General features: G+C 54.0%; 1 protein-coding gene across 1 annotated transcript in view; it reads left to right on the forward strand.

Moving 5' to 3' along the window:
* Positions 1-992: 992 nt before the first annotated feature.
* The window catches only part of LOC140392279 (prolyl 3-hydroxylase 1-like), a 158,670-nt gene continuing 134,943 nt past the window's right edge, over positions 993-24,719 (forward strand). The window contains exon 1 of the mRNA XM_072477596.1: positions 993-1,603. Within this exon, the coding sequence (XP_072333697.1) occupies positions 1,151-1,603 (453 nt within the window). The 5' untranslated portion in view covers positions 993-1,150. The remainder of the gene's footprint in view (positions 1,604-24,719) is intronic.

Consider the following 24,719-nt stretch of genomic DNA (forward strand, 5'->3'; position numbering starts at 1 on the left):
ACTCTGTCTCTCCCTCTATCTCTGTCCATCCCTCTCCCTCTGTCTCTCCCTCTATCTCTGTCCATCACTCTCCCTCTGTCTCTCCCTCTATCTCTGTCCATCACTCTCCCTCTGTCTCTCCCTCTATCTCTGTCCATCACTCTCCCTCTGTCTCTCCCTGTATCTCTGTCCATCCCTCTCCCTCTGTCTCTCCCTCTATCTCTGTCCATCCCTCTCACTCTGTCTCTCCCTCTATCTCTGTCCATCACTCTCCCTCTGTCTCTCCCTCTATCTCTGTCCATCCCTCTCCCTCTGTCTCTCCCTCTATCTCTGTCCATCCCTCTCCCTCTGTCTCTCCCTCTATCTCTGTCCATCACTCTCCCTCTGTCTCTCCCTCTATCTCTGTCCATCCCTCTCCCTCTGTCTCTCCCTCTATCTCTGTCCATCACTCTCCCTCTGTCTCTCCCTCTATCTCTGTCCATCCCTCTCCCTCTGTCTCTCCCTGTATCTCTGTCCATCACTCTCCCTCTATCTCTGTCCATCCCTCTCCCTCTGTCTCTCCCTCTATCTTTGTCCATCACTCTCCCTCTGTCTCTCCCTCTATCTCTGTCCATCCCTCTCCCTCTGTCTCTCCCTGTATCTCTGTCCATCCATCTGTGTGTGTGTCTCTCTCTCTCACTGTCTCTCCCTCTATCTCTGTCCATCCATCTCCCTCTGTCTCTCCCTCTATCTCTGTCCATCACTCTCCCTCTATCTCTGTCCATCCCTCTCCCTCTATCTCTGTCCATCACTCTCCCTCTGTCTCTCCCTGTATCTCTGTCCATCCCTCTCCCTCTGTCTCTCCCTCTATCTCTGTCCATCACTCTCCCTCTGTCTCTCCCACTATCTCTGTCCATCCCTCTCCCTCTGTCTCTCCCTGTATCTCTGTCCATCCCTCTGTGTGTGTGTCTCTCTCTCTCTCACTGTCTCTCTCCCCCTATCTATGTCCATCCCTCTCTGTGTCTCTCTATCTCGCTGTCTGTCTCTCTGTCCCTGCCACTCTTTGCCTCTGTCTCTCCCTCTGTCGTCCTCTCTCTATTCAGTCTCCCTCTCTCCCTCCCATTTCCTTCTCCCAGCCCTTCCCCTTCCTCTCTCTCTGTTCGGTGGGACGCCAGCTACATCAGGCTCGGGAATGGAGTTTCTACCGCTGCTGCTGCTGTTCGGCTGCGGGAGGCAGCTAAGCTCTGCGGGGCTGGTCGACTATGGGGAACAGACCCTGGGGTCGGACCCTCTCCTCCAGCAGCCCTACGACTTGCTGTACGCCGGGGGGCTGCGGGAATACCACCAGCATCACTGGGCGAAGGCAGTCTCCCTGCTGGAGAGAGCTCTCCTCAGCCATTCGGCCCTTCGCCGCCTGCGGACCCGCTGCCAGCGGCTGTGCGTCCAGCAGGATCCAGGGGGCAACTCCTGGGCCCCCCTAGACCCTCTACAATTCTTCCAGAGCCTCCTGCACCGAGCCGCCTGCCTCCAGCACTGTGTGACAGCCAGTCTGGGTCAACAATCCCGCCACATGGTCACTGAAACAGTGCAGGCAGACTTCCAGAGGAGAACACCTTATAACTATCTCCAACTGATTCATTACAGGGTGAGGAGCCAGGGAGAGGAGGAGGGGGTGGAGAGGGGTGGAGGAGGAGGGGGTGGAGAGGGATGGGGAGGGGGTGGTGGGAGGGGGTGGTGGGAGGGGGTGGTGGGGGAGGGGGGGAGGGGGTGGGAGGGGGAAGGGGGTGGGAGGGGGGAGGGGGAGGGGGAGGGGGGGGAGGGGGAGGGGGAGGGGGTGGTGGGAGGGGGGGGAGGGGGAGGGGGGTGGTGGGAGGGGGAGGGGGGTGGTGGGAGGGGGAGGTGCTGGGGGGGAGGGGCTGGGGGGGAGGGGGAAGGGGGTGGGGGGGGGAGGGGGAGGGGGTTGTGGGGGAGGGGGGAGAGGGGTGGTGGGGGGGAGGGGCTGGGGGGGAGGGGTGGGGGGGCATGATGAGGAGGGGGATGATGAGGAGGGGGGTGGGGGGGATGAGGAGGGGGTGGGGGGATGAGGAGGGGGTGGGGGGGGATGAGGAGGGGGTGGGGGGGGATGAGGAGGGGGTGGGGGGGGATGAGGAGGGGGTGGGGGGGGATGAGGAGGGGGTGGGGGGGATGAGGAGGGGGTGGGGGGGGATGAGGAGGGGGTGGGGGGGATGAGGAGGGGGTGGGGGGGGATGAGGAGGGGGTGGGGGGGATGAGGAGGGGGTGGGGGGGATGAGGAGGGGGGGGATGAGGTGGGGGGGTGGGGGGGATGAGGAGGGGGGGTGGGGGGGGATGAGGAGGAGGGGGTGGGGGGGTGGGGGGGATGAGGAGGGGGGGTGGGGGGGATGAGGAGGAGGGGGTGGGGGGGTGGGGGGATGAGGAGGGGGGGTGGGGGGGATGAGGAGGAGGGGGTGGAGGGGGATGAGGAGGAGGGGGTGGGGGGGGATGAGGAGGGGGTGGGGGGGATGAGGAGGGGGTGGGGGGGATGAGGAGGGGGTGGGGGGGATGAGGAGGGGGTGGGGGGAGGAGGGGGGGTAGGGGGGTGGGGGTGGAGGAGGAGGGGTGGGGAGGAGGAGGGGGTGGGGAGGAGGAGGGGGTGGGGGAGGTGGGGGAGGAGGGGGTGGGGAGGAGGAGGGGGTGGGGGTGGAGGAGGAGGGGTGGGGAGGAGGAGGGGGTGGGGAGGAGGAGGGGGTGGGGGAGGTGGGGGAGGAGGGGGTGGGGAGGAGGAGGGGGTGGGGGAGGAGGGGGTGGGGGGGGTGGGGGAGGAGGGGGGGAGAAGGAGGGGGTGGGGGGGGGGAAGGAGGGGAGGAGGGGGTGGGGGGGGGTGGGGGGGGTGGGGGAGGAGGGGGGAGAAGGAGGGGGTGGGGGGGGGGAAGGAGGGGAGGAGGGGGTGGGGGGGGTGGGGGAGGAGGGGGGGAGAAGGAGGGGGTGGGGGGGGGAAGGAGGGGAGGAGGGGGGGTGGGGGGGAGGAGGGGGGGTGGGGGGGGAGGAGGGGGGGTGGGGGGGGAGGAGGGGGGGTGGGGGGGGAGGAGGGGGGGTGGGGGGGGAGGAGGGGGGGAGGAGGGGGGTGGGGGTGGAGGAGGGGGGGTGGGGGGGAGGAGGGGGGGTGGGGGGGAGGAGGGGGGGTGGGGGGGAGGAGGGGGGTGGGGGGGGAGGAGGGGGAGGGGGGAGGAAGGAGGGGAGGGGGAGGGGTGGGGGGGGGAGGAGGGGGAGGAGGGGGGTAGGGGGAGGAGGGGAGGAGGGGGTAGGGGGAGGAGGGGGTAGGGGGAGGAGGGAGGAGGGGGAGGAGGGGGTAGGGGGAGGAGGGGGAGGAGGGGGTAGGGGGAGGAGGAGGAGGGGGTGGGGGGGGGAGGAGGGGGAGGGGGAGGGGGAGGAGGGGGTAGGGGGAGGAGGAGGAGGGGGTGGGGGGGGAGGAGGAGGAGGGGGTGGGGGGGGAGGAGGGGGGTGGGGGGGGAGGAGGGGGAGGGGGTAGGGGGAGGAGGAGGAGGAGGGGGTGGGGGGAGGAGGAGGAGGGGTGGGGGGAGGAGGAGGAGGGGGTGGTGGGGGGGAGGGGGTGGGAGGGGGTGGTGGGGGGGGGAGGGGGTGGGAGGGGGGTGGTGGGGGGGGAGGGGGTGGGAGGGGGTGGTGGGGGGGAGGGGGTGGTGGGGGGGGAGGGGGTGGGAGGGGGTGGTGGGGGGGGGAGGGGGTGGGAGGGGGGTGGGGGGGGGGGGTGGGGGGGTGGTGGGGGGGGGGGGGGTGGGGGGTGGTGGGTGGGGGGGTGGGGGGGGTGGGGGGGAGGGGGTGGTGGGGGGGAGGGGGTGGGAGGGGGGTGGGGAGGGGGTGGGAGGGGGGTGGTGGGGGGGGGGTGGGGGGAGGGGGTGGTGGGGGGGAGGGGGTGGGAGGGGGTGGGGGGGGAGGGGGTGGGGGGGGGGGGTGGGGGGGGGGGAGGGGGTGGGGGGGGGGAGGGGGTGGGGGGGGGTGGGGGGGGGAGGGGGGGGGGTGGGGGGGTGGTGGGTGGGAGGGGGTGGGAGGGGGGTGGGGGGGGGGGGGGGAGGGGGGAGGGGGTGGGGGGGGTGGGGGGGGGAGGGGGTGGGGGAGGGGGGGGTGGGGGTGGGGGAGGGGGTGGGGAGGGGGGGGAGGGGGTGGGGGAGGGGGTGGGGGAGGGGGGTGGTGGGGGGAGGGGGAGGGGGTGGGGGGGCATGATGAGGAGGGGGTGGAGGGGGATGATGAGGAGGGGGTGGGGGGGATGAGGAGGGGGTGGGGGGGGGGGTGGGGGGGATGAGGAGGGGGGTGGGGGGGGGGGTGGGGGGATGAGGAGGGGGGTGGGGGGGATGAGGAGGGGGGGGTGGGGGGGGGATGAGGAGGGGGGGGGTGGGGTTGGGATGAGGAGGAGGGGGTGGGGGGGATGAGGAGGAGGGGGGTGGGGGGGGATGAGGAGGAGGGGGTGGGGGGGGGATGAGGAGGAGGGGGTGGGGGGGGATGAGGGAGGAGGGGGTGGGGGGGGATGAGAAGGAGGGGGTGGGGGGGGATGAGGAGGAGGGGGTGGGGGGGATGAGGAGGAGGGGGTGGGGGGGGGGAGGAGGAGGAGGGGTGGGGGGGGATGAGGAGGAGGGGGTGGGGGGGGGATGAGGAGGAGGGGGTGGGGGGGGGGATGAGGAGGAGGGGGTGGGGGGGGATGAGGAGGAGGGGGTGGGGGGGGGGATGAGAAGGAGGGGGGTGGGGGGGGATGAGGAGGAGGGGTTGGGGGGGGATGAGGAGGAGGGGGTGGGGGGGGGATGAGGAGGAGGGGGTGGGGGGGATGAGGAGGGGGTGGGGGGGATGAGGAGGAGGGGGTGGGGGGGGGATGAGGAGGAGGGGGTGGGGTGGGGGGAGGAGGAGGGGGTGGGGGGGGGGGATGAGAAGGAGGGGGGTGGGGGGGGATGAGAAGGAGGGGTGGGGGGGGATGAGAAGGAGGGGTTGGGGGGGGGATGAGGAGGAGGGGGTGGGGGGGGGGATGGAGGAGGGGGTGGGGGGGATGAGGAGGAGGGGGTGGGGGGGGAGTGAGGAGGAGGGGGTGGGGGGGGGATGAGGAGGAGGGGGTGGGGTGGGGGGAGGAGCAGGGGGTGGGGGGGAGGAGGAGGAGGTGGGGTGGGGGGGGAGGAGGAGGTGGGGTGAGGGAGTAGGAGGCGGGGGCGGAGGAGGAGGTGGGGGGAGGAGGAGGGGGTGGGGAGGAGGAGGGGGTGGGGGGTGGAGGGGGGGGCGGAGGGGGGAGGAGGGGGGGTGGAGGGGGGGGCGGAGGGGGGAGGAGGGGGGGAGGCGGGGGTGGGGGAGGGGGGGGAGGGGGGAGGGGGGAGGCGGGGGAGGGGGGAGGCGGGGGAGGAGGGGGAGGGGGGAGGCGGGGGTGGGGAGGAGGAGGAGGGTGTGGGGGGGGGAGGAGGGTGTGGGGGGGGGGGAGGAGGGTGTGGGGGGGGAGGAGGAGGGCGTGGAGGGGGAGGAGGAGGGCGTGGAGGGGGTGGAGAGGGAGGAGGAGGAGGGGGTGGAGAGGGAGGGGGGTGGAGAGGGAGGAGGTGGAGGGGTGGAGAGGGAGGAGGTGGAGGGGTGGAGAGGGAGGAGGAGGAGGGGGTGGAGAGGGAGGAGGAGGAGGGGTGGAGGAGGGAGGAGGAGGAGGGGGGTGAGGGAGGAGGAGAGGGGGTGGAGAGGGAGGAGGAGGAGGGGGTGGAGAGGGAGGAGGAGGAGGGGGTGGAGAGGAGGAGGGGTGGAGAGGGAGGTGGAGGAGTGGAGAGGGAGCAGGAGGAGGGGGTGGAGAGGGAGAGGGAGGGGGTGGAGAGGGTGGAGAGGGAGGAGGAGGGGGTGGTGGAGGGGGTGGAGAGGGTGGAGAGGGAGGAGGAGGGGGTGGTGGAGGGGGTGGAGAGGGAGGAGGAGGGGGTGGTGGAGGGGGTGGAGAGGGAGGAGGGACGGGTGGGAGTGACACAGAGCAAGAGACAGAATGAAAGAAAGGGGATTGGCAGAGAGAGAGGCAGACAGAGGGAAAGAGAGAGATAGATAGAGCGAGCGAGAGACTTGAGAGGGGATGAGACATAGAGAGAGTGACACACAGACAAAGAGAGAGACAGGCAGAGAGAGATACACAGGTAGATGGAGAGAGACTGAGAGGCAGAGCGGGATTCTCCGTTAGCTAACGCCGAAATCAGGGGCGGTATTCTCCGACACCCCGCTGGGTGGGGAGAATCGCCGGGGGGTCGGCGTGAATCCCGGGGCTGTACGGATTCTCCGGCCTACGATGGGCCGAAGTCCCACCCGTTCTAATCTGGTCCCGCCGGCGTAAATTGGAGTCGACCCTTACCAGTGGGACCTGGCGGAGCGCACGGGCTCCGGGGTTCATGGGGGGTCGCGGGGGGATCTGGCCCTGGGAGGTGCCCCCACCGTGGCCTGGCCCGCGGTCGGGGCCCACCGATCCACGTGGCCTGTGCCGTGGGGACACTCTATTCCTTCCGCACTGGAGGCCGTGGTCATCCGCCATTCCAGGTGCGGAAGTGACTCCATGTGCGCATACGCGGGGATGACGCCAGCACGCGCTGGCGCTCCCGCGCATGCGCCGGCTCGCACCGGTCGGTGGAGGCCCTTCGGCGCCGGTTGGCGTGGCGCCAGGCACCTATCCCGCTGGCCAGCGGGTCGCCAACCACTCCGGGATGGGCCTAGCCTCTGAAGGTGCGGAGTGGTTCACGCCACTCCGTCCAGCCGGGACCTCCCGCCCCGCTGGGTACGGGAGAATCCCGCCCCCTGTGTGCAAGAGGGCGGAGAATAGCTCCCGCCACTGAAATCGAGGCAGGCGCGGGTTTGATGCCAGTTTGATGCCGAATCACGATGCTGCGCTTCCTCGAGGAAAGCGTCAATGCGCATAGTTTAACCACCGTTTACATATCATTAGTGGGCCCACCTCCGCCGCCGATGGGCTGATTCCCGACGCTTCACAAATTGTGAACCTGGTGTGATGGCTGCTGAGAGAGAGAGAGGGCGTACGGACAATGTCCGCATCGCCTGGCCGGGGGGCCTCTGCCAGGACTGGGGAGGGTAGTGGTGGGGTGGCCAGGAGGTGGGCTGTGGGGTCGGTGTGGACCATTACTGCAGCTGGCAAGGCAGCCATGCAGCTGCGCATGCTGCTGACAACCCCTTTAAACCTGGTGCCCTAGGTCGTATAGCCCCAGCCAACCCGTCAGCTGTCAGGGCGCCAGCACAACCTGTCCCATCTTTTCAGGCCCGATCTGTCTGTGTTTAAGCGCGGCTGCAGCGTCAGCCCTGCGATTGTCGATCACGGACTTGACGATTCCTGCACTAATTTTTGTGGGTTTTGAGGGTGTTCCACGCGGCGCCGGTACTAAACCCTCACCTGTAGAAGAAGCGGTGCAGGTGTGTAGACGATTTTTTTTTTTACCTTGAAAGTCCACGGATTCTCCATTGGCATCAGCACATAGACTCAAAAACGGAAAATTCAGCCCAGAGGGAGCAAGAGAAAGGGAGATTGACAGAGAGATACAGAGGGAAAGAAAGATTGAGAGAGACAGAGAAACAGGAAGAGATAGGGAGAGAGACAGACAGTGAGAGAGATAGAGAGGCAGGCAGAGAGAGACAGACAGATATGAGGAATTGAGAGAGGGGGGAGATTGACAGAGAGGGAAAGAGATTGAGAGAGGACAGAGAGTGAGAGACAGTAAGGGAGACAGATAGAGAGACGGAGAGAGAGAGAAACCGAGAGAGAGACACGGACAGAGACAGAGAGACCAAGAGAGACAGACAGACAGAGAGAGAGACAGACAGGGAGAGAGACAGACAGGGAGAGAGACAGACAGAGAGAGAGACAGACAGAGAGAGAGAGACAGACAGAGAGAGACAGACAGAGAGAGACAGACAGAGAGACAGACAGACAGAGAGAGACAGACAGACAGAGCCTGGGGAGTTGAGAAGTGGGCCTGGTGTAATGCAATGTGGGGGTTTTAGCAAATGTAAGCCATTCTGAGCTATTCCACAAAGAGGTCTGCCATTCTCTGAGCCAGCAGGAATGTTTCCAATCTCAATCATGATGCAGGAATGTTAACGGCTTCTGCACAACATCTGGAACAACAATTAGCTGTGACTGGGATCTCGGGAATGTTAACTTGCTGTGATTCAATGAGACTGGGACCTGGGGATAGTTAACCCCCTATGATTGTGATTTCGGGAACATCAAATCGCTGAGATCGGAATTCCGTGAATGTTAAATTGCTGGGACTGGGATCCCGTGAGTGTTAACACCCCGTGAATGGGATCTCAGGAACATTAACTCCCTGATTCCAATCTCGGGCCCTTAACCACCTGTGACTGGAATCTCGGGAATGTTAACTGCCTGATTCCGATCTCGGGACCTTAACCCCCTGTTATTGGGATCTCGGGAACATTAACCACATGTGATTGGGATCTCGTGAACATTAAATCCGTCATTGGGATCTCCGGAGCATTAACTCACTGTGGATCAGATCTCAGGCACGTTAACCCCCTGTGATTGGGATATCGGAATGTTAACTCATGTGGTTGGGATAACGGGAACATTAACACGCTGTGATTGGGATATCGGGAACGTTAACTCGCTGTGTTTAGGATGTCGGGAACGTTAACACGCTGTGATTAGGATCGCGGGGAAGTTAACTCGCTGTGATTGGGATATCGGGAATGTTAACTCGCTGTGATTGGGATATCGGGAATGTTAAGTCGCTGTGATTGGGATATCGGGAAAGTTAACTCGCTGTGATTAGGATCTCGAGAAAGTTAACTCGCTGTGATTGGGATCTCGGGAAAGTTAACTCGCTGTGATTGGGATCTCGGGAATGTTAACTTGCTGTGATTGGGATATCGGGAAAGTTAACTCGCTGTCATTAGGATCTCGGGAAAGTGAACTCACTGTCATTGGAATCTCAGGAATGTGATTGAGATCTCAGGAACGTTAATGGTCAGTGATTGGGATCTCGGAAATGTTAGCTTATTCTGATTGAAATCTTGGGAATGTTAACTCCCTGTGATTGAAATCTTGGGAATGTTAACTCCCTGTGATTGAGATATCGGGAACGTTAACTCCCTGTGATTGTGATCTCGGGAACGTTAACTCCCTGTGATTGTGATCTCGGGAACGTTAACTCCCTGTGATTGGGATCTCGGGCAGTTAACTCGCTGTGATTGGGTTCTCGGGAACGTTAACTCTCTGTTTTTGGGGTCTCGGGAAAGTTATCTCGCTGTGATTGGGATATCGTGAACGTTAACTCGCTGTGATTGGGATCTCGGGAACGTTAACTCGCTGTGATTGGGATCTAGGGAACGTATAGTGCAGCTGTATAGAACCTTAGTTAGGCCACACTTGGAGTATAGTGTTCAATTCTAGTCGCCACACTACCAGAAGGATGTGGAGGCTTTAGAGAGGGTGCAGAAGAGATTTACCAGAATGTTGCCTGGTATGGAGGGGGCATTAGCTATGGGGAGCGGTTGAATAAACCCGGTTTGTTCTCACTGGAACGAAGGAGGTTGAGGGGCGACCTGATAGAGGTCTACAAAATTATGAGGGGCATAGGCAGAGTGGATAGTCAGAGGCTTTTCCCCAGGGTAGAGGGGTCAATTACTAGGTTTAAGGTGAGAGGGGCAAGGTTTAGAGTAGATGTACGAGGCAAGTTTTTTACGCAGAGGGTAGTGGGTGCCTGGAACTCGCTACCGGAGGAGGTGGTGGAAGCAGGGACGATAGTGACATTTAAGGGGCATCTTTTAAAAAATATATATATTTTATTGAAGTTTTTCAAACAAAGATTTTCCGTTTTTACAACTTAATAAAGAAATATACATTAAACGTTATTTAAATAATATATTAAACTAACAACAGATGGAAAAAGAAATAAACAAAAAGCAAATATCAACAACTAACTAAGAAAAAACAAGAACACGGAATAATCCTCCCTTTAAGGGGCATCTTGACAAATCCATGAATAGGATGGGAATAGAGCGATACGGACCCAGGAAGTGTAGAACATTGTAGTTTAGTCGGGCAGCATGGTCGGCACGGGCTTGGCGGACCGAAGGGCCTGTTCCTGTGCTGTACATTTCTTTGTCCTTTGTTAACTCCCTGTGATTGGGATCTCGGGAACGTTAACTCTCTGTGATTGGGATCTCGGGAAAGTTAACTCGCTGTGATTGGGATCTCGGGAAATTTAACTCGCTGTGATTGGGATCTCAGGAACGTTAACTCGCTGTGATTGGGATGTCGGGAAATTTAACTCGCTGTGATTGGGATCTTGGGAACGTTAACTCGCAGTGATTGGGATCTCGGGAACATTAACTCCCTGTGATTGGAAACTCGGGAACGTTAACCCGCTGTGATTGGGATATCGGGACCGTTAACTCTTGTGATTGGAATCTCGGGAACGTTAACTTGCTGCTCTTTGGATATCGGAAACGTTAACTCGCTGTGATTGGGAAATCGGGAACGTCAATTCTCAGTGATTGGGATATCGGGAACGTTAACTTACTGTTATTGGGATCTCGGGAAAGTTCACTCGCCGTGATTGGGATCTCGGGAAAGTTAACTCGCTGTGATTGGGATATCGGGAACATTAACTCGCTGTGATTGGGATCTTGGGAAAGTTAACTCGCTGTGATTGGGATATAGGGAAATTTAACTCGCTGTGATTGGGATCTTGGGGAACATTAACTCACAGTGATTGGGATCTCAGGAACGTTAAGTCACTGTGATTAGGATCTCGGGAAAGTTAACCCGCTGTGATTGGGATCTCGGGAACGTTAACCCATTGTGATTGGGATCTTGGGAACATTAACTCCCTGTGATTGGAATCTCGGGAACGTTAACCCGCTGTGATTGGGATATCGGGAACGTTAACTCTCTGTGATTGGGATATGGGAACGTTAACTCGCTGCTATTGGGATCTCGGGAAAGTTCACTCGCCGTGATTGGGATCTCGGGAAAGTTAACTCGCTGTGATTGGGATCTCGGGAAGTTAACTCGCTGTGATTGGGATCTCGGGAATTTTAACTCGCTGTGATTGGGATCTCGGGAAGTTAACTCACTGTGATTGGGATCTCGGGAACATTAACTCGCTGCTATTAGGATCTCAGGAAAGTGATTGGAATATCGGGAAAGTTAACCCGATGTGATTAGGATCTCGGGAATGTTAACTCGCTGTGATTGGGATATCGGGAATGTTAACTCACTGTGATTAGGATCTCGGAAATGTTAACTCGCTGTCATTGTGATAGCGGGAAAGTTAACTCGCTGTCATTGGAATCTCAGGAACGTTAACTCCCTGTGATTGACATCTCGGGAACGTTAATGGTGTGTGATTGGGATCTCGGAAATGTTAGCTCATTGTGATTGAAATCTTGGGAATGTTAACTCCCTGTGATTGAAATCTTGGGAATGTTAACTCCCTGTGATTGGGATCGTTAACTCATTGTGATTGGGATATCGGGAACGTTAACACGCTGCTATTGGCATCTCGGGAAAGTTAACTCGCTGTGATTGGGATCTCAGGAAGTTTAGATAGAATTTAGAATTCATAGAATTTACAGTGCAGAAGGAGGCCATTCAGCCCATCGAGTCTGCACCGGCTCTTGGAAAGAGCAACCTACCCAACTCCACACCATACTCATAACCCAGTAACCCCACCCAACCCTAAGGGCAATTTTGGACACTAAGGGCAATTTAGCATGGCCAATCCACCTAACCTGCACATCTTTGGACTGCGGGAGGAAACCGGAGCACCCGGAGGAAACCCACGCACACACGGGGAGGATGTGCAGACTCCGCGCAGACAGTGACCCAAGCCGGAATCGAACCTGGAACCCTGGAGCTGTGAAGCAAGGGATCTCGGGAAAATTAACTCGCTGTGATTGGGATATCGGGAATGTTAACTCGCTGTGATTAGGATCTCGGGAATGTTATCTCGCTGTCATTGGGATATCGGGAAAGTTAACTCGCTGTGATTGGGATGTCGGGAAAGTTAACCCGGTGTGAGTAGGATCTCGGGAATGTTAACTCGCTGTGATTGGGATATCGGGAATGTTAACCCGCTGTGATTAGGATCTCGGGACTGTTAACTCGCTGTCATTGGGATATCGGGAAAGTTAACTCGCTGTCATTGGAATCTCAGGAACGTTAACTCCCTTTGATTGAGATCTCAGGAACGTTAATGGTCTGTGATTGGGATCTCGGAAATGTTAGCTCATTGTGATTGAAATCTTGGAAATGTTAACTCCCTGTGATTGAAATCTTGGGAATGTTAACTCCCTGTGATTGGGATTGTCAACTCACTGTGATCGGGATATCGGAAACGTTAACTCACTGCTGTTGGCATCTCGGGAAAGTTAACTCGCTGTGATTGGGACCTCGGGAAGTTTAGATAGAATTTAGAATTCATAGAATTTACAGTGCAGAAGGAGGCCATTCGGCCCATCGAGTCTGCAACGGCTCTTGGAAAGAGCACCCCACCCAACTCCACACCATCCCCATAACCCAGTAACCCCACCCAACCCTAAGGCCAATTTTGGACACTAAGGGCAATTTATCATGGCCAATCCACCTAACCTGCACATCTTTGGACTGTGGGAGGAAACCGGAGCCACCGGAGAAAACCCACGCACACACGGGGAGGATGTGCAGACTCCGCACAGACAGTGACCCAAGCCGGAATTGAACCTGGTACTGTGAAGCAATTCTGCTATCTACAATGCTACCGTGCTGCCCGTAAGTTAACTCGCTGTGATTGGGATCTCGGGAACGTTAACTCTGTGTTTGGGATCACGGGAAAGTTAACTCGCTGTGATTGGGATATCGGGAATGTTAACTCGCTGTGATTGGAATATCGGGAACGTTAACAAGCTGTGATTAGGATCTCGGGAAAGTTAACTCGCTGTGATTGGGATATCGGGAAAGTTCACCCGCTGTGATTAGGATCTCGGGAATGTTAACTCGCTGTGATTGGGATATCGGGAATGTTAACGTGCTGTGATTAGTATCTCGGGAATGTTAACTCGCTGTCATTGGGATATAGGGAAAGTTAACTCGCTGTCATTGGAATCTCAGGAACGTTAACTCCCTGTGATTGAGATCTCAGGAACGTTAATGGTCTGTGATTGGGATCTCGGAAATGTTAGCTCATTGTGATTGAAATCTTGGGAATGTTAACTCCCTGTGATTGGGATCGTTAACTCACTGTGATTGGGATATCGGAAACGTTAACTCGCTGCTGTTGGCATCTCGGGAAAGTTAACTCGCTGTGATTGGGATCTCGGGAAGTTTAGATAGAATTTAGAATTCATAGAATTTACAGTGCAGAAGGAGGCCATTCGGCCCATCAAGTCTGCACCGGCTCTTGGAAACAGCACCCCACCCAACTCCACACCATCCCCATAACCCACTAACCACACCCAACACTAAGGGCAATTTTGGACACTAAGGGCAATTTATCATGGCCAATCCACCTAACCTGCACATTTTTGGACTGTGGGAGGAAACCGGAGCACCCGGAGAAAACCCACGCACACACGGGGAGGATGTGCAGACTCCGCACAGACAGTGACGCAAGCCGGAATCGAACCTGAAACTGTGAAGCAATTGTGCCATCTAAAATGCTACCGTGCTGCCCGTAAGTTAACTCGCTGTGATTGGGATCTCGGGAAAGTTAACTCGCTGTGATTGGGATCTTGGGAATGTTAACTCGCTGTGATTTGGGATCTCAGGAAGTTAACTCACTGTGATTGGGATCTCGGGAATGTTAACTCGCTTTGATTGGGATCTCGGGAACGTTAACAAGCTGTGATTAGGATTTCGGGAATGTTAACTCGCTGTGATTGGGATATCGGGAAAGTTCACCCGCTGTGATTAGGATCTCGGGAATGTTAACTCGCTGTGATTGGGATATCGGGAATGTTAACTCGCTGTGATTAGGATCTCGGGAATGTTAACTCGCTGTCATTGGGATATAGGGAAAGTTAACTCGCTTTGATTGTCGATCTCGGGAACGTTAACTCTCTGTGTTTGGGATCTCGGGAAAGTGAAGTCACTGTGATTGGGATCTTGGGAACGTTAACTCTCTGTGTTTGGGACCTTGGGAAAGTGAAGTCACTGTGATTGGGATCTCGGGAACGTTAACTCACTGTGATTGGGATATCGGGAACGTTAACTTGCTGTGATTGGGATCTCGGGAACATTAACTTGCTGTGATTGGGATCTTGGGAAGTTAACTCGCTGTGATTGGGATCTCGGGAATGTTAACTCTCTGTGATTGGGATCATGGAAAGTTAATTCGCTGTGATTGGGATCTCGGGAATGTTAACTCGCTGTGATTGGGATCATGGGAAGTTAATTCGCTGTGATTGGATCTCGGGAATGTTAACTCGCTGTGATTGGGATATCAGGAACGTTAACAAGCTGTGATTAGGATTTCGGGAATGTTAACTCGCTGTGATTGGGATATCGGGAAAGTTCACCCGCTGTGATTAGGATCTCGGGAATGTTAACTCGCTGTGATTGGGATATCGGGAATGTTAACTCGCTGTGATTAGGATCTCGGGAATGTTAACTCGCTGTCATTGGGATATAGGGAAAGTTAACTCGCTTTGATTGTCGATCTCGGGAACGTTAACTCTCTGTGTTTGGGATCTCGGGAAAGTGAAGTCACTGTGATTGGGATCTTGGGAACGTTAACTCTCTGTGTTTGGGACCTTGGGAAAGTGAAGTCACTGTGATTGGGATCTCGGGAACGTTAACTCACTGTGATTGGGATATCGGGAACGTTAACTTGCTGTGATTGGGATCTCGGGAACATTAACTAGCTGTGATTGGGATCTTGGGAAGTTAACTCGCTGTGATTGGGATCTCGGGAATGTTAACTCTCTGTGATTGGGATCATGGAAAGTTAATTCGCTGTGATTGGGATCTCGGGAATGTTAACTCGCTGTGATTGGGATCATGGGAAGTTAATTCGCTGTGATTGGATCTCGGGAATGTTAACTCGCTGTGATTGGGATATCAGGAACGTTAACTCGCTGTCATTGGGATCTCGGGAAAGTGAAGTCACTGTGATTGGGATCTCGGGAACGTTAACTCACTGTGATTGGGATATCGGGAACTTTAACTCGCTGTGATTGGGATCTCGGGAACATTAACTCGCTGTGATTGGGATCTCAGTAACTTTAACTCCCTGTGATTGGATCTCGGGAACGTTAACTCGCTGTGATTGGGATCTCGGGAAAGTTAACTCGCTGTGATTGGGATCTCGGGAAATTTAACTCGCTGTGATTGGGATCTTGGGAACGTTAACTCGCAGTGATTGGGATCTCGGGAATGTTAACTCGCTGTGATTCGGATCTCGGGAAAGTTAACTCGCTGTGATTGGGATCTCGGGAAAGTTAACTCGCTGTGATTGGGATCTCGGGAAATTTAACTCGCTGTGATTGGGATCTTGGGAACGTTAACTCGCAGTGATTGGGATCTCGGGAATGTTAACTCGCTGTGATTCGGATCTCGGGAAAGTTAACTCGCTGTGATGGGGTTTTTGGGAATGATAACCCGCTGTGATTGCGATATCGGGAACGTTAACCCGCTCTAATTGGGATATCGGGAACGTTAACTCTCTGTGATTGGGATCTCGGGAACGTTAACTTGCTGCTATTGGGAACTCGGTGACGTTAACACTCTGTGATTGGGATATCGGGAATGTTAACTCGCTGTGATTGGGATCTCCGGAACATTAACATGCTGTGATTGGCATCTTGGGAATGTTAACTCGCTGTGATTGGGATATCAGGAACGTTAACTCGCTGTCATTGGGATCTCGGGAAAGTGAAGTCACTGTGATTGGGATCTCGGGAACGTTAACTCGCTGTGATTGGGATCATGGGAAGTTAATTCGCTGTGATTGTATCTCGGGAATGTTAACTCGCTGTGATTGGGATATCAGGAACGTTAACTCGCTGTCATTGGAATCTCGGGAATGTGAAGTCACTGTGATTGGGATCTCGGGAACGTTAACTCACTGTGATTGGGATATCGGGAACTTTAACTCGCTGTGATTGGGATCTCGGGTACATTAACTCGCTGTGATTGGGATCTCAGCAACATTAACTCCCTTTGATTGGATCTCGGGAACGTTAACTCACTGTGATTGGGATCTCGGGAAAGTTAACTCACTGTGATTGGGATCTCGGGAAAGTTAACTCGCTGTGATTGGGATCTCGAGAAATTTAACTCGCTGTGATTGGGATCTTGGGAACGTTAACTCGCAGTGATTGGGATCTCGGGAATGTTAACTCGCTGTGATTCGGATCTCGGGAAAGTTTACTCGCTGTGATTGGGATCTCGGGAAATTTAGCTCGCTGTGATTGGGATCTTGGGAACGTTAACTCGCAGTGATTGGGATCTCAGGAATGTTAACTCGCTGTGATTCGGATCTCGGGAAAGTTAACTCGCTGTGATGGGGTTTTTGGGAATGATAACCCGCTGTGATTGCGATATCGGGAACGTTAACCCGCTCTAATTGGGATATCGGGAACGTTAACTCTCTGTGATTGGGATCTCGGGAACGTTAACTTGCTGCTATTGGGAACTCGGTGACGTTAACACTCTGTGATTGGGATATCGGGAATGTTAACTCGCTGTGATTGGGATCTCCGGAACATTAACATGCTGTGATTGGCATCTCAGGAAAGTTAACTCGCTGTGACTGGGATCTCGGTAACGTTAACTCGCTGTGATTGGGATCTCGGGAATGTTAACTCAATGTGATTGGGATCTGGGGAACGTTAACTCACTGTGACTGGGATCTCGGGAACGTTAACTCGCTGTGATTGGGGTCTCGGGAATGTTAACTCGCTGTGGTTGTGATCATGGGAACGTTAACTCGCTGTGATTGGGATCTCGGGAACGTTAACTCGCTGTAATTGGGAACTCGGTAAAGTTAACATGCTGTGATTGGGATCTCGGGAACATTAACTCGCTGTGATTGGAATCTCGGGAACATTAACCCGCTGTGATTGGGATCTCGGGAATGTTAACTCGCTGTGATTGTCATTTTGGGAACGTTAACTCGCTATGATTGGGACCTCGGGAATGTTAACTCGCTGTGATTGGGATCTCGGGAACGTTAACCCGCTGTGATTGGGATATCGGGATCGTTAACTCGCTGTGATTGGGATCTCGGGAATGTTAACTCAATGTGATTGGGATCTGGGGAACGTTAACTCACTGTGATTGGGATCTCGGGAACGTTAACTCGCTGTGATTGGTGTCTCGGGAATGTTAACTCGCTGTGGTTGTGATCTCGGGAACGTTAACTCGCTGTGATTGGGATCTCGGGAACGTTAACTCGCTGTAATTGGGAACTCGGTAAAGTTAACATGCTGTGATTGGGATCTCGGGAACATTAACTCGCTGTGATTGGAATCTCGGGAACATTAACCCGCTGTGATTGGGATCTCGGGAATGTTAACTCGCTGTGATTGTCATTTTGGGAACGTTAACTCGCTATGATTGGGACCTCGGGAATGTTAACTCGCTGTGATTGGGATCTCGGGAACGTTAACCCGCTGTGATTGGGATATCGGGATCGTTAACTCGCTGTGATTGGGATCTCGGGAAGTTATCTCGCTGTGATTGGGATCTCAGGAAGGTTAACTCGCTGTGATTGGGATCTCAGGAAGGTTTACTCGCTGTGATTGGGATGTCGGGAACGTTTTAAATTTCAGGAGTTTGAATTAATTTAAATTAAGCTAGAATTGTGCAGTGCAGGGTAACAAGGGCTGCCCCACCCACTCACATAACTGGTTGGCAGTTAAGTGTCAGTCACTTAAATCTACCTTGATCTAAAAGCAGGTAGGGGAGGGGAGTCAACTCCGGACAGTTTAAAAAGAGCCACTTGTAAACTCACTCCCAGTGTGTTCTCCCTGTGAGCCAGAGAGAAGACAGCCAGGAGTGAGACACAGCTAAGAGTGAGTTTGGGAATTTGAATCTAGGTGGGAATTCGAAGCTGTGTGGGGAGGAAGTGCTTTTAAACCCTGGTAAGTAACTGGTAAGTAGTGTTTCTGTTTTCTTTTTCTTTTCATTGGTATATTTGTTTATTTTTTTCTTCGTTGTTTATTTATTTTAAAAAAAAGTTTTTGCAAATTGTAATTGTTGAAGTTAACCGAAGGGCCGAATGGCCTCCTTCTGCACTGTAAATTCAATGATAATCTATGATTAATCTAGGACAAAGGTTCGGCACAACATCGTGGGCCGAAGGGCCTGTTCTGTGCTGTATTTTCTATGTTCTATGTTTAAGACATGGCAAGAGATCTCAGACCCGTGTCATGCTCCTCGTGTGCGATGTGGGAGCTCAGAGACACATCCACTGACCCTGGCTCCTTCACGTGCAAGAAGTGTGTCCAGTTGCAGCTTCTGCTAGACCGCTTGATGGCTCTGGAGCTGCGGATGGACTCACTTTGGAGCATCCGCGATGTTGAGGACGTCGTGGATAGCACGTTTAGCGAGTTGGTCACACCGCAGGTGAAAGGTACTGAGGGAGATAGAAAATGGGTGACCAAAAGACAGAGCAAGAGTAGGAAGGCAGTGCAGGTGTCCTCTGCGGTCATCTCCCTGCAAAACAGACATACCGCTTTGGATACTGTTGAGGGAGATGGCTCACCAGGGGAAGGCAGCAGCAGCCAGGTTCATGGCACCGTGGCTGGCTCTGCTGCGCAGCTGGGCAGGAAGAAGAATGGCACGGCTATAGTGATAGGGGACTCAATTGAAGGGGAATAGACAGGCGGTTCTGCGGACGCAATCGAGACTCCAGGATGGTATGTTGCCTCCCTGGTGCAAGGGTCAAGGATGTCTCGGAGCGGCTGCAGGACATTCTGGGGGGGGAAGGGAGGGGGGGGGGGGATGAACAGCCAGCTGTCGTGGTGCACATAGGCACCAACGATATAAGTAAAAAAACGGGACGAGGCCCTACAATCTGAATTCAGGGAGTTAGGAGTTAAACTAAAAAGTAGGACCTCAAAGGTAGTAATCTCAGGATTGCTACCAGTGCCACGAGCTAGTCAGAGTAGGAGTGTCAGGATAGATAGGATGAATGCGTGGCTCGAGAGATGGTGCAAGAGGGAGGGATTCAAATTCATGGGGCATTGGAACCGGTTCTGGGGAGGTGGGACCAGTACAATCCGGACGGTCTGCACTTGGGCAGGACTGGAACCGATGTCCGAGAGCTGTTAGGGAGAGTTTAAACTTATGTGTCAGGGGGATGGGAACCGATGCAGGAAGTTGGAAGGTAGTAAAACAGGGACAGAAACAAAAGGCAGTAAGGGGGCAAGTGTAAGGCAGCGACGCCATAGTCAAAAATCAAAAAGGGCGACAGTACAAAGTACAGTGACTGAGGGGAGCTCAGTGAATAGGACCAAGAATACTCAAAGGAATAAAACGGGAAGTGAAAACATTAATGGTGAGTGAATGGCATATCGTTACATGAAGATATGGGTTCAACGACAAGGAAAATTAGGAGAAAGGTTAAGAGGAAATAAAGCTTAGGAGAGGTTACTGATCGAGGTGTTAAGATTCAGAGCAGAGGTAAAAAAGCCAACATAAGTGTACTTTACCTGAATGCTCGTAGTATTCGGAATAAGGTAAATGAGTTGATGGCGCAATTCATCGTGAATGACTATGATTTAGTGGCCATTACTGAAACATGGTTAAAGGATGATCACGACTGGGAGTTAAATAGCCGAGGGTATCAAACTGTTTGGAAGGACAGAGTGGATGGTAAGGGAGGTGGTGTAGCTCTGTTATTTAAGGATGACATCCAGGCAACAGTAAGGGATGACATCGGTGCTATGGAGGATATGGTTGAATCCATTTGGGTGGAAATCAGGAATAGTAAGGCGGAAAAATCACTGATAGGAGTAGTCTATATGCCACCAAATAGTAACATTATGGTGGGGCAGGCAATAAACAAAGAAATAAATGGTACAGCAGTTATCATGGGAGATTTTAATCTACATGTCGATTTGTTTAACCAGGTCGGTCAAGACAGCCTTGAGGAGGAGTTTATAGAATGTATCCGCGATAGTTTCCTCGAACAGTATGTAATGGAACCTACGAGGGAACAAGCGGTCCTAGATCTGGTCCTGTGTAATGAGACAGGATTGATTCAGGATCTCATAGTTAGGGATCCTCTCGGAAGGAGCGATCACAATATGGTGGAATTTAAAATACAGATGGAGGGTGAGAAGGTAAAATCAAGCACTAGTGTCTTGTGCTTAAACAAAGGAGATTACAATGGGATGAGAGAAGAACTAGCAACGGTAGACTGGGAGCAAAGACTTTGTGGTGAAACAGTTGAGGAACAGTGGAGAACCTTCCAAGCGATTTTTCACAGTGCTCAGCAAAGGTTTATACCAACAAAAAGGAAGGACGGTAGAAAGAGGGAAAATCAACCGTGGATATCTAAGGAAATAAGGGAAAGTATCAAATTGAAGGAAAAAACATACAAAGTAGCAAAGATTAGTGGGAGACTAGGGGACTGGGAAATCTTTAGGGGGCAACAGAAAGCTACCAAAAAAGCCATAAAGAAGAGTAAGATAGATTATGAGAGTAAACTCAGAATATAAAAACAGATAGTTAAAGTTTCTACAAAGATATAAAACAAAAAAGAGTGGCTAAGGTAAATATTGGTCCTTTAGAGGATGAGAAGGGAGATTTAATAATGGGAGATGAGGAAATGGCTGAGGAACTGAACAGGTTTTTTGGGTCGGTCTTCACAGTGGAAGACACAAATAACATGCCAGTGACTGATGGAAATGAGGCTATGACAGGTGAGGACCTCGAGAGGATTGATATCACCAAGGAGGTAGTGATGGGCAAGCTAATGGGGCTAACGGTAGACAAGTCTCCAGGCCCTGATGGAATGCATCCCAGAGTGCTAAAAGAGATGGCTCGGGAAATTGCAAATGCACTAGTGATAATTTACCAAAATTCACTAGACTCTGGGGTGGTCTCGGCGGATTGGAAATAAGCAAACGTGACACCACTGTTTAAAAAAGGAGGTAGGCAGAAAGCGGGTAATTATAAGCCAGTGAGCTTAACTTCGGTAGTAGGGAAGATGCTGGAATCTATCATCAAGGAAGAAATAGCGAGGCATCTGGATGGAAATTGTCCCATTGGGCAGACGCAGCATGGGTTCATAAAGGGCAGGTCGTGCCTAACTAATTCAGTGGAATTCTTTGAGGACATTACCAGTGCGGTAGATAACGGGGAGCCAATGGATGTGGTATATCTGGATTTCCAGAAAGCCTTTGACAAGGTGCCACACAAAAGGTTGCTGCATAAGATAAAGATGCATGGCATTAAGGATTAAGTAGTAGCATGGATAGAGGATTGGTTAATTAATAGAAAGCAAACAGTGGGGATTAATGGGTGTTTCTCTATTTGGCAATCAGTAGCTACTGGTGTCCCTCAGTGATCAGTGTTGGGCCCACAACTGTTCACAATTTACAGAGATAATTTGGAGTTGGGGACCAAGGGCAATGTGTCCAGGTTTGCAGACGACACTAAGATAAGTGGTAAAGCAAAAAGTGCAGAGGATACTGGAAGTCTGCAGAGGGGGGATAGGCTAAGTGAATGGGCTAGGGTCTGGCAGATGGAATACAATGTTGACAAATGTGACGTTATCCATTTTGGTAGGAATAACAGCAAAAGGGATTATTATTTAAATGATAAAATATTAAAACATGCGGCTGTGCAGAGAGACCTGGGTGTGCTAGTGCATGAGTCGCAAAAAGTTGGTTTACAGGTGCAACAGGTGATTAAGAAGGCAAATGGAATTTTGTCCTTCATTGCTAGAGGGATGGAGTTTAAGACTAGGGAGATTATGCTGCAATTTTATTAGGTGTTAGTGAGGCCACATCTGGAGTATTGTGTTCAGTTTAGTCTCCTTACTTGAGAAAGGACGTACTGGCACTGGAGGGTGTGCAGAGGAGATTCACTAGGTTAATCCCAGAGCTGAAGGGGTTGCATTACGAGGAGAGGTTGAGTAGACTGGGACTGTACTCGTTGGAATTTAGAAGGATAAGGGGGGATCTTATAGAAATGTTATAACCTGCCTACTGACGATTGGCTGGGGACTAATGATTATCCCACAATCCTATGGGAGTATGAACTTCCCCAATGAGGGGGGCGGAGAAACTCCTACTATAAATAAGCTGGCCAGTCCAGGAACCAGGAGGAAGGAGAAGGTAGCAAGGGAAGTTACTGCTACTGTTATGTATATATTGTTATAGTAAATAAACGTTATTATTTTGTATCCTTAAAACTCGTGCTGGATTCTTCGTGGCCCTTACAAAACTGGCGACGAAGGTAAAAGTGAATAGCTGTCTACACTGCTGAAGCCACCTCCCTGGATTTTTGTTGGATACAGGTTGGAAGTTGTTTTCTATTATACCATGCCTCTGTACGGACGTTTGGATGTTTTTGATGCTGTGCTGGAAAGCTGGAACCAGTACACGCAACGGATGCGTTACTATTTCCGGGCAAACAATATCACTGAAAATGAGCGCCAGGTGGTCATATTGCTCACCGCCTGCGGACCGCATACGTTTGGGGTGATTAGGAGCCTTACGTACCCAGCTGCGCCGGACGCCAAAACGTTTGACAAACTTGTGAATATAGTGGGGCAACACTTTAACCCAACCCCGTCCACGATAGTCCAGCGTTACCGGTTTAATACCGCTGAGAGGACCCCTGGAGAATCCCTTGCCGATTTTTTATCCAGGCTACGTGGGATTGCGGAATACTGTGACTATGGTGAGACCTTGTCAGAAATGTTACGCGACCGTTTGGTTTGCGGTATTAACAATGCGGCCACCCAGAGAAAGTTGTTAGCGGAGCCAACATTGACTTTTCAACAGGCAATACAAATAGTCTTGTCCCGAGAGAGCGCAGAGCGAGGAGTACAGGAGCTACAGGGAATGGAAGTGCATGCCTTGGGGCGAAATCCTTTCCGCCCAAAAACGTCCCCCCGCACTCCTGCGGTACCTTGGGCGAGGCAACGACCAGACCGACGCCAGTGGCCATCGGACATTCCTCCCCGAAGGGAGCCTTCTCCAGAGCCAATGGATGAGGAGCCATGTCCGTGTCAGACTTGTAGGCGCCGACCCCGTCGCGGACGGCGGTCCTGGGGACGCCAGAGGCGCCGTCGTTCCGACCGTAACTGGGACCAGCCCAGAGGCCGTACCTTCCATGTGGATGAACCTGCGGCGACCACTCCTGAGGACGTGGAGACGGAGGACGACTGCCTGCAGCTGCATTGTGTGGCAGCTCCCCGTGTGGCCCCCATTAAGGTGACAGTACGGGTCAATGGCCACCCGCTGGGGATGGAGTTGGATACTGGCGCAGCGGTCTCCGTGATCGCCCAGAGGACATTCGACCGCATCAAGCAGGGTATACAGACCCTTACACTAACTGACTCACAGGCCAGGTTGGCCACCTACACGGGGGAACCACTGGACATTGCAGGAACTACAATGACCCCTGTTGTCTATGGACGCCAGGAGGGGCGTTTCCCACTTATCGTAGTGCGTGGCCATGGGCCCAGCCTGTTGGGTCGGGACTGGTTGCGCCATTTGCTGTTGCAATGGCAGCACATCCTCCAAACAGTTTCTGGAGGGTTGACTGAGGTGCTAGGACGATACCCAGAGGTATTCCAGCCTGGTCTGGGGAAAATAAAAGGGGCCGTAGCCCGTATCCAAGTTGAACCAGGAGCCACACCGCGCTATTTCCGGGCGCGCCCAGTGCCTTACGCTTTGCTCGAGAAGGTAGAAGGGGAGCTCACTCGTTTGGAGAGTTTGGGTATTATCAGGCCTGTCCGTTTTGCTGACTGGGCAGCACCAATTGTGCCAGTAATGAAGCCAGATGCCACAGTTCGCTTGTGTGGCGACTATAAACTTACAGTGAATACAGTTTCCCGACTCGACCGATACCCAATGCCTCGCATAGAGGATCTCTACGCAAAACGTGCAGGCGGACTCTCATTCACAAAATTAGATATGAGTCACGCCTACCTGCAGTTGGAGCTGGACCCTGCCTCCCGACCATATGTAACAATTAACACACACCGGGGCCTGTATGAATATACACGGTTGCCCTTTGGAGTATCCTCTGCCTGCGCAATTTTTCAACGTGTTATGGAGGGCATTTTGAGAGGTTTACCACGTGTGGCTGTCTACCTAGATGACGTGTTGATTACAGGGACGTCGGAGCAAGAGCATTTGGAAAATCTGGAGGCTGTCCTTAAACGCCTTTCGGAGGCTGGAGTCCGTTTACGTCACACAAAGTGCGTATTTCAGGCAAAAGAAGTAGTCTACCTAGGTTATCGGGTGGACCGCGAGGGTCTGCACCCTGTCGCAGAGAAGGTGCGTGCAATTCAACATGCCCCCACCCCGACTGACACTTCGCATCTTCGTTCTTTTCTCGGTCTCGTAAACTATTACGGGAAGTTCCTCCCCAATCTGGAAACTACGCTGGCCCCCTTACACCTGCTGCTAAAGAAAAATCACACCTGGGTTTGGGGTCAGCCGCAAGAAACCGCTTTCCGGCGGGTAAAGCAACAATTGTCGTCGTCTGGGTTACTAACCCACTATGATCCGGGTAAGCCTTTGCTCGTCACATGTGATGCATCCCCGTATGGTATTGGGGCTGT

This window comes from Scyliorhinus torazame, chromosome 16 (assembly GCF_047496885.1).
Source record: "Scyliorhinus torazame isolate Kashiwa2021f chromosome 16, sScyTor2.1, whole genome shotgun sequence".
Classification (NCBI taxonomy): domain Eukaryota; kingdom Metazoa; phylum Chordata; class Chondrichthyes; order Carcharhiniformes; family Scyliorhinidae; genus Scyliorhinus; species Scyliorhinus torazame.